General features: G+C 33.7%; 1 protein-coding gene across 1 annotated transcript; it reads right to left on the bottom strand.

The window, feature by feature from the left end:
- Positions 1-696: 696 nt before the first annotated feature.
- Positions 697-19,630, bottom strand: LOC149088770 (26S proteasome regulatory subunit 8). The gene is made up of 11 exons (XM_089249902.1): positions 19,525-19,630; positions 18,045-18,116; positions 17,856-17,925; positions 15,900-15,997; positions 14,030-14,155; positions 9,650-9,811; positions 8,569-8,732; positions 7,572-7,725; positions 7,289-7,387; positions 4,742-4,939; positions 697-1,109 (listed from the first exon to the last, which is right to left on the bottom strand). The coding sequence occupies exons 1-11, from the start codon at positions 19,552-19,554 to the stop codon at positions 1,056-1,058; spliced, it is 1,227 nt and encodes a 408-aa protein (XP_089106028.1). The 5' UTR covers positions 19,555-19,630; the 3' UTR covers positions 697-1,055.
- Between the last annotated feature and the right edge of the window lie 85 nt (positions 19,631-19,715).

Below are 19,715 nucleotides of genomic sequence, written 5' to 3'. Positions count from 1 at the left end.
AAAACATTACTGGTGAATTAATGTTATAATAACAATCTATAACCAGTGCTGTAGTGGTGGGTTGGTAAGATACGGAGTTACAGATGAGAAGAGTTCAGGGTACGTGGGTTCAAACCCACCCACCTCTAGAAAATTATATATATGTATTTTTTAATTTCTTCTGAAAGGGCGCCATCTATCGTCCAAAATTTGAAGTATTTGAATATATCACATTCACGATATAGATCTATTTATCTCTGACTATGCATTTTATTAGCCAGAACGATATCGTGGCCCGATATAGATCTATATCTTTGTACTACTTGGGCACACACACAAGAATGAATAACTGGCTAAAACTATTAAACAGTTGACCCCACTTATAACGTTTCCCTACTTAGCACGACTTATTTTCGTGTGTGGTCTCCAAGTATAATTCTCATTAAGATTTCCAGTTTAAAGAATTTTCCTGCTTATGTTTTTCATGACAGTTTTTGAAAAACGTTATAAGCGGGATCTACTGTAGAGAGAGTTGCATGTTTTCCTTGCTGTACAGTTTTCACTCCTAGTAGTTAGATTTAAGGTTAAATTGTGAAGCAAATAAAAATTTCTTGTTTGAATATCTAGACTAGATCCGGAGATCCCTTTTTTTATATAGGCTATCCCATAAATAATTTAACAAAGGTATTTGAAATGATATCACATTACAATATCTCATCAACATTGAAAAACATGCATTTTATTTAATCAAAATTTTAATTTCTTTTTATCTGCCACAAACTATATATATATTTCCAAATGTATCTTAGTTCACAATAAGAAATAACATGAGCGAGAAAGAAGTGTCATCCACAAATGCTAGTATGGTTCAAAGAAATAAATATTTTACACAGTATGTAGGACAAGTCCATAAATAAAATAATACCACTTTGTTCCATGAAATAGACTATCTATTATTTCCTGTTGGACTTAAAAGTTAAATTGATACTGGAGCTTCGGAAAAAGAAAAACAAACATTTATAAATGAAAAAAGAAAAACTGTGCTCAAAAGGAAAAAATAACCAAGAAACGAAATTTCATTTCCAGAGCTTCTTGATAGACATATTTTTCTCTGCATCTTTTTGCATCACCTTTAAAAGAAAACGAGGAAAACAAATTAGTATTTTTAATAAAACAATAACACGTAAAAGAACATTTGGTTCTTAATCACCAAAATTACAATAATAATGATTGAACTCGAAAGGAAGACTTGAAGAGGACATTCTCAAAATTTATATATCTATATATATATATAAAATTGATTTTGTGTCAATATATACACTGGTGAAATAAATTAAGAGAATTTGCATATTTTATCGAATTTCATGAAAAGAAATGAACAATGTAAAACCACTGCTTCTAGACAAAAATGCAAACCTTGTACGCCAAATACATAAGCGTACACGTGTGTGTAGGCGGAGCCAGTAGAGAAACGGGCTTATAAGCACATGTAAGTTAAGACGCATTTCGTTCGCTAGCACACCTCTGCGAATTTCTTGGTGTTATTTTGCACCGATCGGTTAATTTCAAATTGTAACAGTAAAAATGAGTAACCACCAACGTTTAGATCATGGAATGAGGTGGCGAATTGTGGGGAGGCTAGCAGGCCAATCTCAAGTCCAGATTTGTAGAAAGTTCAATTTAACGCCCAGCGTCGTGTGTAACTTATGGAAACAGTTCCAGGATACCGGATCCATCGAGAGAAAGCCTGGGCAAGGTCGTCCAAGAGCCACGACAGCCAGAGAAGATCAACATTTGTCAATTATAGTGAGGCGTAACACGAGTGCTACAGCTTCGCAGTTCTCTCGTGAGTTGTATGCAGCCACAGAAACCCGTGTATCAAGGGTGACTGATTCCAAAAGACTTCATGAGAGAGGGTTGTTTGCAAGAAGACCTGCTGTTTGCGTCTCGCTCACTTCTACGGACAGGAGAATCCGTTTATCATGGTGCAGAGAGCATAGAGATTGGAGTATGGATCAATGGGCGACCATTCTCTTCACTGATGAGTCCCGGTTCAGCCTAAGCACCGATTCTCGCCGTACGTTCATATGGAGAGCACCAGGGACCCGCTACCTACCCTCCAATGTCCATTATGGCAGAGGAGGTTTAATGGTCTGGGCAGGCATCATGTTGTATGGCCGCACACCTCTCCATGTCTTTGAAAGAGGCACTGTGAGTGGTGTGAAGTGTAGGGATGAGGTCTTGGAGCCCTATGTTCGTCTTTTCAGGGTTGCAGTTGGCCCTGAGTTCATTTTAATGGACGATAACGCGAGGCCACATAGAGCTCTTCTGCTCGACGATTTTCTAGAGAGTGGGGATATTCGCCGGATGGATTGTATAGCCAGATCTCCAGACCTTAACCCTATAGAGAATGTCTGGGACGCTCTGGGGAGGGCAATTGCAACTCGCAACTCCCCCCCCCCTTCCTCCAGGAACCATCCAGGGAATGAAAACAGCGTTGCTGAACGAGTGGGACCAATTGCCGAAGGAAATGATAAACTGCCTTATTTCAAGTATGAGATCACACTGTGAGACCTGTATATCTGTAAGAGGGGACCATACCCCCTATTAACCCATTTTTTTTTGTTTATTCTGCAACCACTGTTTCATACCTTCCGACTCCAACGAGTGTTACGCACGATCATGCGTGTGTATTACAATTATTGAATGGTTATTTGTTTTGTATTGTATCAATGTATGTACATATCAAATTTCATTGAAATCGGTACAGTAGTTCTAGAGATAATCGACCAAGTCTGCAAATTCTCTTAATTTCTTACACCAGTGTATATGCTCTCTATACAAATCTACAATTTTAGATCTATTGTCGCCAAATTTTGCATATATATACCAAACGGGACCCTACTTGAATGATAAGCTGCTTTAAAAGTTCGTAGAGCTGAACAAAAAAAAAAAAAAAAAAACTGTCGGGCAATAACTATCCAAAACCACCAGTTTTAGAATGTTTACTTTGGTTACCATGGTTCCCTAACATTACATTGCAACCTTTACAATGGTTTGTCACTTATTTAATGCTGCCAGTTATATCATGTATATAAGGGTTTGTCACTTTCTTGATCTTCCCATTAAAGTTTGAAGAAAACTTGGACAGCGCCAGGTATTATAGCTAGTTATTTATACTTTTAAATGGAAGCCGTCTTTTTAGAAAATAAAATATTATTTTCAATGAGTATAGTTTCCAGAAACCCTTAGATTACCATAATCCCCCCCATATAACCATAACCAACAGGAGAGGAAACATTAAAATGAAAAGAATTTTTCATTTTAATCTCACATACACAAATCACTGTTATACTGAATGATAATAACACTGGTATGGAAAGGATAAATCCTTAACTCCTTTTGGAAAAAAAAAAATGATGGGAGAAGAAATGTTATGTGAATTCTTAGGAAATGACACATTGATTTTGCATACATCCAAACAATAGTTGGCATTATAATGAGTTGGTGCTAAAACAGATTTTTTACATTATAATCCCTATATGGAAGATTTGCTCACTGAAAATTTGTGGTGCTAAGCAGGGTTGGCGCTTCAGGGGGGGGGGGGGGAATGCTATAACAGGGTTTAACTGTGTATATACATCCCAAGCTGATTTCTCTTGAAATTTTTTCAAAAACAATTGAACAATTGCTAGCTTTTAAGCAGAAATATGGATTCATGAATAACAATATTGCTTTAGCTTTCCATTTGGTACAACATACAGGGTGATCAGCGAATAAGACCTTATTTCAAAATTAAATATCTCTACAACAAAGATCAATAGAATTACGTGGTAAACGGTACGTTTATTAGCAAAACTGTAAGAATGTTGTACAGAAATTTCGAAAATTTAGTTGTTTTTTTAATTTTTTAAAATTAAAAAAAAAACAAAAAAACTGGAGATTTTGGGGTTCCGAAAATCCTCATTTGTGTGAAGAGAAACCGCTGCATTTGTCTAAAGTTACTGCATGGGTTGCAGTATGCGCCAGAGGCATTATCGGTCCCTTCTTCACGCGAGAAACGATTACTACTGAACGTTACGTTACAATTTTGGAACAATTTGTCAGCACACATGGCGCATACCGCAGCCCATGCAGTAACTTTAGGCGAATGCAGTGGTTTCTCTTCACACAAATGAGGATTTTCGGAACCCCAAAATTTCCAGTTTTTTTTTTTTTTTCAAATTTTAAAAAATTAAAAAAAAAACAACTAAATTTTCGAAATTTCTGCACAACATTCTTACAGTTTTGCTAATAAACGTACCGTTTACTGCATAATTCCATTGATCTTTGTTGTAGAGATATTTAATTTTGAAATAAGGGCTTATTCGCTGATCACCCTGTATATAGCGGGCATCACACAAAAGTTTTGAAATATTGAAACTTCAACTTGAAATCTGAGACTAATATGTGTGCGTGAATATTCTTCCTCTATCACAAGCATTGTGTTTATTGCTCCGTAACGTTAGTAGGTTTTCCACTGTGGCAAATTTGAGATCCATTTGAGATATGCACCTGCTAGGTAAACTATTTAAATACTGTGCCCAACAGAATTTAATCAAAAATATGATCTATGCTGAGCCATAATTAATTCTGAATTAGTTGAATATTTGATAATGTGGATTTCATTAGTCTTCTAATATCACTTTTTATTATTTGATATAGATACTGAAAACATTTTGTATGAAAATAACATTATATTAAACCACTGCTTAAATCCTACCTTTGCTACAGCCATTTCAAAATCTTCTTGTGTAACATGCACTCTCCTCTCCCTCAATGCATACATTCCAGCTTCAGTACAGACCCCTTTCACCTCAGCACCAGATGCTCCCGGCATCATTTCTGCTATTTTGCGCAAGTTTATACCTCTCGTTAAATTCATCTTTCGCGAATGAATTTTGAGAATATCCAGTCTGGCCTACAAAAAACCAAAACAAAACAATTACTTCCTACTTTATGATCAATGTTTTTTGCTCTCCCATACAAGATTTAAGTTGCATAAATAAAATGAATAGGAAAGTCTTCTCAACATAAAAGAGTTTGCGAATGTCGAGAGAGATAGCGTTATATGCACAATAGATAACTGTAAAATAAATATATTATACCTATTCAGATGCAAAAAAACTGCAGCATTTATAATAAAATAATAAATGAGAAGAAATACAAAAATAAAAAATTACGTAATATAGTTGCAAACTTTATAGAATGAGAATTATGCAGATTTTGATGTAGATCTGAACTCAGTACAAAAAATCTACCTAGATAGATAGTCCTCCAACCATGAGACGAGACATTCGTTTAGAAAAGAATAGAATGGTCTGATGTGACATGCCATAGATTGGTTCCACCTCATGATTGGAGTACTACTATACTTTGTTCCATAAGTAGCCAACCATTATTTTTTGTGCATAAATAAATGAAGCTGGGGGGGGGGGCATGATTTGGTGCACATATGTAGGTGATTGATTAAAAGATACTTAAATCTTTTTCTGCCTGTAGGAGCTGACAGTACCCAGCAAACCGCAGATGAGTGAGCAAGCCTAAGTGATCACCGTTGCATTTTTGGTTTTTGACAAACTGGCAGAAAAATTTGAACAGCACTACCACATTAAATTGAGTGTGAAGGTTGGTAATTCCAGAGTGGAAACAATACGAAAGATTCAACAGGCTTCTGGAGACAAAACAATAATGGAGTGGTACAATTGCTTCAAAGATGGTCATACATCAGCGGAGAGTGAAGCACGTGTAGTGCTGCCCACACAATGGTGCTGGCGTATCTTCCCAGCTTGTATAATTATTAGTATATTTTCTGCTGGTGGCATCACAACAGAAATCGGGAGTGAAAGGAGTCTGGCTCGGTTTGTTGATGGTTGATGTTGTCCTACTCACCGAAGCGCGTGTCTGTGTCTCACCATGCACGGGCCACATTTTCCTCTACCAGCATTCCCGTTTGTCTTCCGTAAATATTACTCATTGTAAATAAAGTGTAAATATATAAACTAAATAATTTCATAGATCAACTAAACACGTTCTGGTAGGTCCTCAACATTCAGAAATGAGATTGTCATTGACCAAGTGAGGACTCTGGTGATGCAGGACCATCAAATCATGATAAAAAAACTTGCATATGAGGTGAGCATCGGATCGGTTCATCCTATTTTGACTGATGATCTAGACTTCACGAGAATCACAGCAAAGTTAGAGCCGAAGTTACTAATGGTCGAAGAAACTCCTTCTGGAGGTCGCACGGGACATGCTGAAGTACACACCACATTGCACAGCCATCACCAAGAAGTAGTACTAAGAGATTCTGCGTCCCAATTGGCAGCTCCATCATGATTAGCATTGTTCAAGTTTTTCTGCCATTTTGTCAAAAACCAAAAATGTGATGAAGCTAACTTACACTCTTTTCCGACCTCATCTGCAAGCTATCTGCCACTAGCAGCTTCTGGAGGAAGGAAAAAAATACAAGTATGCCCACTAGGATCAACTACATTGGTGCACCAAATCATGCCTCCCTAGCTTCATTGGCTTTTGTACAAAGAATTATGGTACGTTGTATACAAACAGAATTTTTATAAGCAAAGTAAGAACTTTTCATAAAAGAAAATAAAACCATCAGATTTTTTTCCTTTGCCACCGTCAAAAGAAACTATAACCAAAAGTTTCAATGGTGATCTAAAACTATATCTCAAAAGAAATATAATTGAACAAAACCACAACTGACAAAGAAAAATTTCAGATTTTAATGCATGTTTTGGCTGAAATAAAAAAAATGGGAAAATGTATCAGCCATGGCCAATTTGCACATATAATACCTGATCATCGTCTGATGGTTAGGTTAAATCAGCTATCACTATTTGTTATACTGAACCAAAAAATGCCATCGGAACCAGAAATGGATCAGCGTCATTCATCATGCAAATCATCTTGCTGATCCGATATGAGCAAAAATCCAGTATTTCAATTATCTACATCTTGATTTTTATCCAAATGTTATAACTGAATTTATTTCTGTATAATAGAGGGAGGCCCTTTTTTGATCTGATTGAGCAAAGTCACTTCACTGTGCTATCATCTAAATTGTACAGCTGCAGCTCCCCCCTTCTGTTTGCAAGTTATTTCAAATCAAAAGGACTATGCAACTTGTATATACTGAATATGTATAAAAAGATATCTTTTCTTCCCTTCATTATTTAGACTTCAATTAAAAAACATTTTGTTGATCCCAAATAAAAATTTAGTTGTATTAATGTAGGCTACTTACTTCCTCATTGGGGGGTGGAAATTCAATCTTTCTATCAATGCGGCCAGGCCTGAGCAGAGCCGGATCTAAAATGTCAATTCGATTCGTTGCCATTATGACCTACAAAATGACAGGAAAACATATATATAAATAAAAACAAATCTTTTTTTAGTTTTTCTAAGTATCAGATAATTCCACTGGTAATTTAAATCATCAGTCTGATTGGAATTCACACTAAAAAAAAAAATAGACTATTTATAAAATAAATGTTGACATGAACGTATTAAAGAAAAAAAGGAATCACTTTTATATTTTTTGTAGCCTCAAAGCCATCCAGTTGGTTTAACAGCTCCAACATGGTTCTTTGCACTTCACTGTCACCACCAGAGCCCGCGTCTATTCGAGATGAACCAATGGAATCGATTTCGTCCATGAAAATGATAGAAGGAGCATGTTCCCTTTTGTTTAAAAAAATAGAAAAATATACAAAATTTCTCATAAGAGGATAATAGAAAACATGATAAAGAAAGTCAATCAAGATCAATGATGGCAAACCTTTTTCTATAACCCATGGCATTATCAGCATCAAAAATCTTGTGTGACCCCCACCAACAAATAAATTTTAGCATGTGCCACTATATTTTTTATTATTGCTCTGGTTAACGATTCCAAGATATCCTGTATTTGGAAAAAAAATGGGTAATTTTTCACTTTTTTTTCTCTTTTGAAGAATGCTTTTATGAACTTTTATTTCTTTTGATACTTTGAACATCCTCACCAATTGATTAAAAAAGTTTGAAACTTGTCCAGATAGTTTGGTGTACATCAAATACATTAAATCAAAAAATGCCTTCATTTACAACCAAAAATTAGGCTAGGTCTTAAAGATAGAACTGTATACAAAATTTTCTTCTTTAATATATTTTTAACTATTTTAAAAAATTATGAAACAAGCCTTCCTCAAAAAATTTCTGAACACGCCTTAACCTCTTGCAGGTTATTCCCTCCCTCCCCCCCAGGATCAAACGTTCCAAACCTATGATATATTTATCCCACAGGATACTTAGATGGCTGTTCAGAGACATGCCAATAATAACCAGTAATAGTGAAAATATAAATAATTATAACTAGTTGCAATAAGAAATAAATGTAAAATTCTATAGTACTGGAAAAAACACATGTATACAAGAGAGTATGAATTGATACATTTTCTAGATGCACACATAACATAAGAGGCTCACACAACTAAAGAAGCCTGAATTCATTAGAGAAAAAACAACGAAAAAAAAAAGTAATTTTACCTTGCCATAACAAAAAGCTCCCTAACCATCCTAGAACCTTCGCCAATGAATTTTTGAACAAGTTCTGAACCTGAAACTCTGATGAAAGTGCAGTCGGTATGATGTGCAACAGCTCTAGCAAGTAAGGTTTTACCCGTGCCAGGTGGGCCATACAATAACACACCCTAGAAAACCATTGAAAAAAATTACATAAAGTCGCAAGGGATTTTGGAGGAACATGCTTGCTATTGATTATTATGACATTAAAATACAATAGAACCTCTTGATAAATGACAACCCTATCAAAACAACTCTGCCCTGCAACGGAAAATTTTGTCTGAGAAAAAAAAGTATCCATCAATAGGTAGAAAAGTACATTGAAGAGCCATATTCATACGAAGTATGAGGAATTTTTGTTTTTTTAAGTGTCTGTTATGGAAGGCTCCATTACAAATATATAATACAATAAATATATATATTGATTTAAATATGTGTTGTTATAAAGCACCAGATATAAGCTAAAAGCAAACGAAACTCCTTCATTTATGCAAGAGAAAAATATGCAGTATTTTCTGGAAAATGATCAAACTTACAACACATTTAAAAACTGTGCAATTAAAGAACTTGTGTAATATTAAATTTCAATTTTAATCATTCAAATGTATTTTTAAATGTTAACACAACTTTTAAAAAGGCAGATAAACATCGAAAAGTGGGGCACACATTATATAGTTTATTAATTTCAAAAATTCAAGAAGGGTGTGCAGCACATACTCTACGCCACTTTTAAAAATCTCCCCCCCCCCAATACCTGCAATTTTTATTGAAAATTGGAAAAGAAAATTTGTAGATTCTCAGCATAACCATTTCTCCCAATATTCAAATTTTTGCTACAATAAATGCTTTACATTGCTCGCACATTTCCTGTTTATGTAAACAGGAAAAACATTATAGCCAACACTTTGTGATATACTGTTTATATGGAGATGAACATATTACGCAATAAATAATGATTATAGTAATACATAGAAATCAATGTAATTTACTGATAAAAAAAAATGAATGTTATAAACAAATTTTATCAAATTAAAAATTTTTTTACTTTAGGTTGTGCTATGCCGAGCGCTTCAAAGAGCTCGGGATGTTTGACCGGAAGCTCTATAACTTCTTTTATTTCTTTTATTTGCTTGTCAAGACCACCAACCATTTCATATGTTGAGTCTGGAACTTTCTCAACCATCATCAAGCTCACTAGAGGATCAACCTAAAATTTCCCAAAGTGATATTGTAAAATAAAACTTGCAAAGCTGTAAGAGAAATTACTGAAGAAACTATTTGTATTATCTTAATTTTTATCACTGCACTAGATAATAGATCTAACCAACTTTAGTAGAAACATTGCTACATATTCTTTGTACTAAAGATATTAGGCAAGAAAATTTTCCTGGGTGTAAAAACTGGAGAATTGAAAATATTAAAATACTACGATTTCGTTCATTTCTTACAGAGCATAAAATAGTGTTACTCACACTCAAATCAGAACATTAAACAGTCCAAGAAAAATATTCCAGAAAAATAAAATAAAAAAAGTATAACGAATAACCTTAATGTTATGAATTCTTTTTTACAATTTTTGTCTCTCATTATAATATTATGAAATATAATTCAGTTTTCATTGCCAGAAACATTTATAACAAAAAAAAATTTTGTGATAACCACCTCATAATGACAACTTTAGTTTGAGAGTATTCTCAGAATATTCACTCAATCACGGTGAGACGTTTCAGTAGATTCGTTTAAGTTTTTGCTTTAAAGATTTTGGAAATCTTTGAGGGGGAAAAAATCTTTTAAAATAATATAAATTTTTAAAAATAAGTTAAGCAAAAAATGAAATCAAAGTTGATTGGCAAAAGAAACCATTTTTATGATTACCTTCACTCTAAAGAACAGATACAGAACAGTTATTATCTTCAATGAACATACACACAAATTCTGTATCACTCCTATTTTATTGTGAGTAGTTCAATTCAAAGTTGTTCATGTTGGTTTCATTTCCTTACTTAAAAGATTAATATTGCTGACTTCAAAATTTCTCACTTCTTTCTATCAACAATAAATTCATTTCTGCTATATGTACAAGGTACCAAAACTTCTTGCTGTTCTAGTAATTTTAGAAGGTAACTTCTGTCAAACTCATTTCAATACATCTTCCTTTCCACTATGTGACAGCACTAATGTTTTCTGCAGACTTAAGGCTTTCCAAGAGAAAGTCTTATAAAATAAAATTCCTGAAAAATCATTCAAACTTCTAATAATTAATTAAACTAAAATGTTTATTTATGTAATTAACACTATTCCCATATTTAATTAATCAATAAATATTTCTTATATTTTAACAAAAACCAACTTTTTCAATTCAATTATTTTTTGCTTAACTCAACGGATTATTTAGTGTTTGAAAATTCTTTTAATGTTATTATTAATCAGTTATAAAAAGATGTTTTTATAACTGATTAATTAATAAGGATGTTTTTTCTCCAGTTACTTTCAATATGCTTTATGTATTAGGAAGCTATTTTGCAAAAACTATAATAAAAATTAGGTGAATATAATGTATTTAATGACACATAAATAATGCAGATTAATTAGCAATGATTTACGATATACAGGGTAATTATAACTAAGGTTCTGATTTCAAAGCACTAAAAAAAGAACTATTGTCAGAATGACTTGAAAATTGACATGAATATTCTTGAAAAACTGGAATTTTATTTCGTAAAGGAGAAAAAATACTTAAAAATGTAAAATTAATGACATCATCCAACACTTGGGAAATTTGCTTGTAGAATGGAAACGATAGCCAGTCATGGCAAAATGATAACTTAATTACAGCATTACACAATTTCATAATTCATGGAAACATCACAAAAAACAAAGTAATTGAACAAATAACTACAACTTCCTCAAGAAATGTTAAATATCTTGTCCACCATGTTCTGGCTATGAGATGAAAGCACAAAAATTCTTGTTCAACAACAGATCAGAGTATGCCATGGTTATGATGTGGATGTGCTTGCAATTCAGCTTTATTAAATCAACCGCAACCCCTCCCCCCCTCCCCCGTTGATATTCCAGAGGAACTTCTAACATATAGGGGATGTGCTGGAGATTGCAATTCACCAAAGTTTGCAATCTGACCACTGTTTATGACATTTTGAGGTACCCCCCACAGCCAGAAGTTGCAAGGGTTAAGATGCATCCTGTCAAAATGGGTCTTTAGCAGCTACTTTGCTGGTATTGCAATGTGCATCTTGATAGAAGTTATATCCACATACTGTGCTGTGGAAGTGCCAAAATGATGTGGTTGATAAAATTGATTATACTGCTGGCCAAGTACAGCATCATCTACTTGCAATTTTTTCCCTTTTGCGAAAGAAACTTCCATTGCTACAGGAGTATGTTTGCAAATTTTTAAGTCATTCTGACCAGTAGTTCTTATTGAATAGTTTTGGAATCTAAACTTCAAATTATAATCACCCTGTATATAGCTGATTACTTTTCATAAATCTGTTATTATTATACAGTAGGACCTTGATTAACTGGGCTTACCATGAAAGTATAAAAAAAACAACTATTGAATATTAAGACTGGGAGCTATACAGTAGGAGATGTGCTACTTCTTATGGGAAATAAAATTAAAATGTCTGAGGTAATGTAACTACCAGTACACTAGTCTTTGTCCTTTAAGGACAGCTGGTGTCTTTATTGGATATAGGACCATCTGCCCCTAGCAGGATGGTGTCACTACTGTTGCTGCTTCATTGTGAAGGGAAAAAGAAACCTTGTTAGATAATACACCACTACATTTAGATGTGTGATGCAATCCTTATTCATGAATTTGCTTAAGATAGAGCACCAGAATGTAGCCAAAGGTTAGAAAATGTGGTAAGAATGAGAAATTTTGGCTTCTGTATATAACTTTAAATGCCATTTAAAGATATACCATCAGAATGTCCCCGAGAATATAAAATGTGGTAAAAATGAAAAATTTTGGCTAATAAACCAATATGATATTTTTCATGGAAAAAATTATATTTAGGCCACTTTTATTTGATTTTTTGAAAAAAACCACTTGGTTTAAACCAAACAACCCTGGTTTAAATTCACTCCACAGAAAATTTAGGATACAAAATATCTGGAGCATGGTGGATAGTTTTAGTATCAATTTTTTTCATACAGTTTCATGGATTGATTTTCTCTTGATTTGCCAGGAGTGAAATTTATGAACGATTTGCATGCTTTTGTTGATTTTAGGAAAAAATACTTCAACAACTATGCTGATTATCAGTTTGGAAGATTCTGATACATTTCTCAATGAGACTCAGCAAATCAGGAATTTTTTTAGACATGTAAAAATGTATCTTAATATAGAATGTAAGCATTAACCCTTTAAGCGACACTGACGAGATATCTCGTCAGATATCTCGATATGTCTTCATAAAAGCCTCTTATTATAACATTGACAAGCCCAGATATTTTGTAAAAATACTTTCTTAATGGAAAACTTTTCTCTATAGCCTTAAGTTTGCACCTGTTGAAAATTGGAAGAAAACCTACTTAATCAAAAAAGATATGGCATTTTGAAGGGGATGGGGTTTAGTGATTTCTAATTGGTGCTTAAAGAGATTACTATTGTGAAACAATTATAACCAGAGTGCCCATTGAGAATGCTGAACTCAAATGTTTTGTACAGTCAATTTTGCTAGCAGAAAAATCAAACAAAATATAACATTAGTTTACCAGTGTAATCAGTTTACTATTAATTGTTATTTTTAAATTTATTTCCAAAAAAAAAATATATATATATAGCATTTTATAAATATTCTTTAGATATTAATTCCCACGTTAAAAAAAGTTAGGATGAAGTTATTTATTATTTTAGCCCTTCCATGGAACATTTTCGAATATTCCCCAAAAGATTATTTCAGCGAATTTTACATCTCCTCTTTGTACAATCAAAAACAAATATATCGAAATATAAAGATACTCAAACGGATGGAAAAAATATATAATTTTGAAGTTACTATTGTTATAGACAGAGTTTATTAACATAAAAATAACACTAGGAAGTGATATCAATATAGGCAATTATCATAACAGAGGGTATCCCCTATATAGGATTTTCACTGTAATTTTCCAACTGTCAGAAATCTTGAAAATTTTTACTATCATTTTGTTTGCCCCTTTTGCCATCAAAACTTTTCAGATTCTGCACTATATTTTTAATCAAACAACTTCTTAATACATCTAACTGCGGAAGTTTTATTTAATGCAGGCAATAAATGTGCAATCAAAATCGAGAAACAATTTACACTTGAATTTTCAATTTTTAAATGTGAATCTGAAGAAAATTAAAGCAGTTCAAAAACACTGAGAATACAGGCATATAATTGTAACATCGAATGGAACATAATCAACTCACCTTATTAGGAAGAATTTTGTGTAGAGTGTAACTATCATTTCTAAGTGCAACTCGACAGTTTGGGGTAACATTATTAATATCAATGTTCTTATCAATATCTACCACAAATTTCCCTTCTGGGTGAACCTGTATTCAATTAAATACACAGGAAAAATATAATCAACAGACACTTTATAAATTAAAAATAACACTTTAAACTGATAGTTATTTAAAATGGAAAGCTTATATAACTATATTTACAAGGACTGATTAAAAATATAATATACACTAGCTGATACCCGGCGACGTTGCCCGCCCCGTAAAAAATTTATATATGTATAGCTTATTATTTCTTACTCAAAAAAATGTCTGCATCAAGTAAGAAAAAATTACTTTTATTTTTAAATATTTTAATTAAAATCTTCAGGCAATTGCTTGTGGATACACAATATTTTTGTTTGTCCATATGGTGTGTAGATGTACAAATTTTTAGGATTACCAACACGCGAACAAGCTGTCCGTGTGAAAAACAGGGCTCAAGTAGGTTGATACCTGCCACTGCTAACTAACAACTGGCTTTGTGCTTTGTTGATTGTCATGGCAAAAGTTAAACGAATCGGGAACTGTAATCGCTTGAAAGTTAATGGCATTTCTTCAGTGATAATTGGGATACGTGGAACGAAGACGTCTTCTCTCCTTTGGCACATCCAGTTAGAATCGTCGCTTCAATGATGCAATTGTGCAATTTCTTCACGCAGAGTCTGGTGTGTCCAAATTTCTTAAAAGCATTATAGGTGCTCCGACTTTGAGGGTCAAATTGTGTGGTGGCACACCCGGAATATCCAAAGGAGTTCAGAAATTCTGCAGGATACAGAACTAAATGTCTGCGCTGTGTCTGTGACAGTGTCAACCGATTTGTAAGATGTGGAGTCTCCTGGAATAATTTTTAGGATTTTTTCGTTGATCTTGTTCACACTGTCATTTTTCGGTGCCAGAATCACTCTCAGAAAGCCACTCATGGTTTTGGTCATTTTGTTGAATTTTTGGGAAGACTGTCTGCAAGTTCTTGAACTGAGTTTAATAACTGGCAAAATCCATTTGGGAACGTAATCGGTCCAGTGCTTGGGTCTACTGGTTGGTCAACTGATGTGAAAATGATAGCAGTGCTGAGTCATTTTGCAGTTGAACTCGCATGTTGGTGGATAATGATAATTTTTTAACTTCGTGCCAGAGTGTTGATGATTTGAGGCAAGCATTGAGTTCATCAGTTGGCGTTGAACATTTTTATTCCCAGTTTTGTCAGCGTAGTTGTTGTTCTCTGTTGTTAGCGACGTCATACGTCCAGCTTGTGCAGCGAATATTATTCAAATGACTTTTACGCATTTTTTAAATTGAAACTATACCTATACGATGGGCGGTTGATGAGATAAAGGCAGCATTATCACTTACAGGATTACAGGACAACCTGTATATAGGCTAGCAGAAATACCCGGCGCTTCCTGGGTTTTCTGCAATTAAATTGGAAAAGTGACAAACCGTTATAAAAGAATAAACTGTTATAATAACAGAATTAAAAGTGTGACAAACCATTGTAAAGGCATATATTCACGTCTGAAACGCATTGTTGGGAACCACGGTAACCAAAGTAAACGTTCCGAAAGTGGTTGTTGAGGCCCCAAAACCATTGTTGCCCAACAGTTTTTTTGCCCATTTCGGGCATTTGCCCAGCTCTGACGAACTTTTAAAGTAGCCTGCGGTTCAATCCCGGACCTGTTTAGTATATATGCAAAATCTGGCGACGATCGGTCTAAAACTGTAGATTTGTATAAAGAGCATACATACATACACACTTTCACATTTATATATAAGATAATAGCCAAATAATTATTACCTTAACAAGTACTTTTTTTTTGTCCATTGGTTTGACAACTTCTCCAACATATGATCCTTGTTCTTGAAGTAACTGCAGTTCTTCTCGAAGCATTCGAACTTTAACACAAGACGAGAGAAAAGCATTTTCAATTTATGGCATTGAACTCCATATATCCAGAAAATATCAAATTTGTATCTACATCTATAGAGTTTTGTCTAACACGATACCAAACAATCACAATTTATAAAACTTAACACCCAAGATTTTTTTGCTGACAATCTACATGGAGAAAAAATATTTTAAAAAATACATATTTTTCCATAGCAAATAAACATGAAAGAAAATTGATACAAATTCAGTGCTCACCGGGAATTTTTGTCTCAGCCAATAAAAATATTTAAATTTCTTTGCAGAGATCCCTTAACTGAATAAATCTTTTTTAAATAATAATAATCATCATCATCAATGAAATTATATTTTAACGACTATATATATATATAATGATTTAGAGTAACGTGTCTCAACCTGTGGTAAAATTACAGGTATGTCCCATACTATGGGACAAGAGTGGTCCGACAAAATGTTTCAGATATTTTACTACTTCACCAAACACCAAGTCTGACCAACTCTGGTCAACGTATTCAGAAAGATTGAGAAACACTGATTTATATCATTTCTATGCAAAGAAGAGTTCCCAGAACTATTACAAATGTAAAAATATAAAGCAGTTTTAATTTGAAATGTACTGGTTGGAAATTCCCTTGAAAACTGTTCAAGAAAATTCATTGGATTCAGCTTCTTTTGGAAAAATTTCAACAGATATGTCTCTCTGGTGCCATAGTTATTTCCACCTTCAAACTAATTTAGAATTAAAAATTGTTGTTAAGTCTGAAAACTCGAAAGCTGATGAATATAATTATAAGCCATCATTACACTCCAAGGACTCAAACATGACAATTTCGAATTTCAATACAGTCTATGCAAATACTCTGAAGAAGTCAAAAATTCATCACACACACAACAGAAACTATCTAAAAAAAATACTAACACATTAATCAACTTATTTTACTATTCAAAAAATCATTTTGAAGAATTTCAATCATAAAAATTACTGTGTTAATTCATTACAAAATGTTAAGGATTACAGTAGAACTTAAATTATCTAACCAGGGGTCTGTTCAGACTTTGTAATATTATGTTTTTACGAAAATAGGAGAGAAACACCATTCTTCATAATCCTTAAAAAATTTCATGAAATTGTTTTTTGTTGATTTTGTACAAAAGAAATGAAATGTCAAATTTGTTTCGTTAATTAGCATCTTGTGAATGGGTCTGCCCAACAATGTTCAAGTATTTTTTTTTTTTAAGGTGTTTTTTTAGAGCAGCAAGAACAATATGGTTCATCAGAAATGATGTTGCTAAAATAGATTCGTGGCGAAGGACACAAATTATCTTTCCATTGGTTTTATGAAAGTACAGCTATTCAATATTTTCACATATCGCACCCCCCGCGAGAAAAGTGACATAACTAAAAAAATTCACGAATTTGGGTTAACTGCATATTCAAAAAAACAATTTTTTTCTTTTACAAGTCAGTAATATTGACATTCCTGTAACTACAAAACTGGCAGCTAAGCAGCAAAAGTTTTATTCTAGTTAACAGCCTTTTGTACTGGAAAAGTGAAGTTCATTTTCATTATTCTGAAATTTTAGGTTTTTTGAGTTATGTCACTTTTCTTGCCGGGTGCGATACATTATTTTGATTAATACAAATTACGCAATATTAGATATCAAATTGATGCATATTTGATTGCTCAGAAATTTATAATTTTCTGGTGCAGGTTTGTACCGATTGGATAGGCCTAATCAGTCTTACTATACGAAAAAGATTTGTGTTAAATCAATCAGTATTTGTGGACATAAATTTGGAATTTCAAGCACAAGAATGTCAGTAGATAAAAGAGCTGGACTTACCCTTTGCATTGAGTTCATTTCGCTGAGCTTGAAGACGTTGCAGGTTCTGGGTTTTTTCTGTTACAACCAGCTGAAGCAGAAAAAAAAACACAATCGAATAAATGATTGAATCAAATATTAAAGTCTAAAAATAAGCTCAAACACATACCCTTTATTATAGATCAGAAAATTATCAAATTGCATCCTTACCTGGAGGTCTTCAATTTTAGTGATGTAATACAATTTTAAGCCCTCGCCTTTAACTGCATCATCTACCTCCATCTGTTGATACAAAAACAAATTGAGTAAAAAAGGCATTTAATTAAAAAAAATATCCTACTTGCTTGCTAACTTACAGGACCGGGTGGAAAACTGGCATATACACAGAGTGAACTCATGTGACTATAATCCAACCAAAACTTTGTGGGATATATTTAGATGGGTTAACCCCTTAACTGCCAGTGAAATATTACACAATTTGCTCCCCGGTGCCACCCTTCTTCAATAACAAAGAGTAAAGATGTATAAATACCGCAGTGGCAATTAACGCAGACTCCCTATAGCGTATATATATGCCCATGACAGTTAAGGGGTGAATCGTTCAAATAATCCAGATCGCCAAGAATGAATGGTCATTGGAGTTGCCTGCGCTACTAGCGCAACCTGGAATGAATGATTCTAAAAGCGAGAGAGAAGTTATGGCAACCTTGCACCATTATGCCGGTCTTGGTGGCTTATGGCACCCTTGGCAATCTGGATCATACTGCATCTGCACTGGGGTTTTATTTATTTAAAATAAAAAAATTATTTATAATATTATTGTTGGTTTCCGATTTTCTTATGTCTCCTATGCAGGAGATTTTTTTCCGGTTACTGTAGTGTCTGTTTGGCCTTGGCAACTTTCGTCCAAGCCATCAGGCACGTTTTGCACTGACAAAAAAAAAAAGTCTCCTGGAAAAAAAATATCTGGATTATACAGCATCTCTTTCACCTAAAATTATCTGTGGGTAGTTATTAAATTGCAGGCTGAGAGCAGAACAAAATGTTTTGAATTTATTGATGCATATTAGCCAACACAAACGGTCACTGTCAGCCCCCCCCCCCACGTAACTAGGCTGGGGCACTGCCCTGGGATCCTGATCCGAATGGGGGCCCCACAAAATGTTTTTCCTTTTTGTTTGGCATAAAATCTTTCAAGCCCCCCACCCCTTCAAACAAAAGTCTGCCCGCCCTGAAGAAAGGAAAAAAGAAGCACTACTTTAGACATTTTTCTCCAGGTAAAAAATTTTTTAGCCCAGGGTGCGCCGGGATAATAAGATTTATGCAGTATTTTCATATTGAGTGTCAACCAGTTGCGTCATTGTCGGCGGTGCTCGAGTACAGACTGACTTTAATGTGTTTTCAACCAATTTATTTACGTAAAGATATATTTCGCTATATATAAAATTCATTTAAGATACATTTCCCTGCTCTATTACATCAATAGTTTCGCAATCAATTGATTAATCCAGCTAAGGCTAAACTATCTCACGTCAACACAAACCTCACAAAGTTGGCCATGAATGATTTTAGTAATAGGATAACCCATTTTTTTCGTACCTTGTTAGTTAGATGTGCGAAATGAAATTTATTGCACGTTTTTTGCATTGACACGATAAATAACAGTTTATTAATTAAAGGAAAAACTAACCTGTTCTTTCTCAAATTTGAGTTCAACCATCTTGCAGAGTCAGGGCGTTTCTAGTTGTTGTACGAGGAGAAGTCGATAAACGAAGATGTGAATGATAATATAAAACTTCTTGCCAGAAACAAAACTATAAATACAAATAATAAATTTTTATTTCTCAGTGATATTTGAGTTATTTTCATTACATAAAAATC

This window comes from Pholcus phalangioides, unplaced genomic scaffold (assembly GCF_987345545.1).
Source record: "Pholcus phalangioides strain wild (caught in Gottingen) unplaced genomic scaffold, Ppha-v1.0 ptg000003l_1, whole genome shotgun sequence".
NCBI classification, from domain to species: Eukaryota; Metazoa; Arthropoda; class Arachnida; order Araneae; family Pholcidae; genus Pholcus; species Pholcus phalangioides.
Note: the sequence above shows the minus strand (reverse complement) of the source record. Positions and strands in the feature narration are given on the sequence as shown.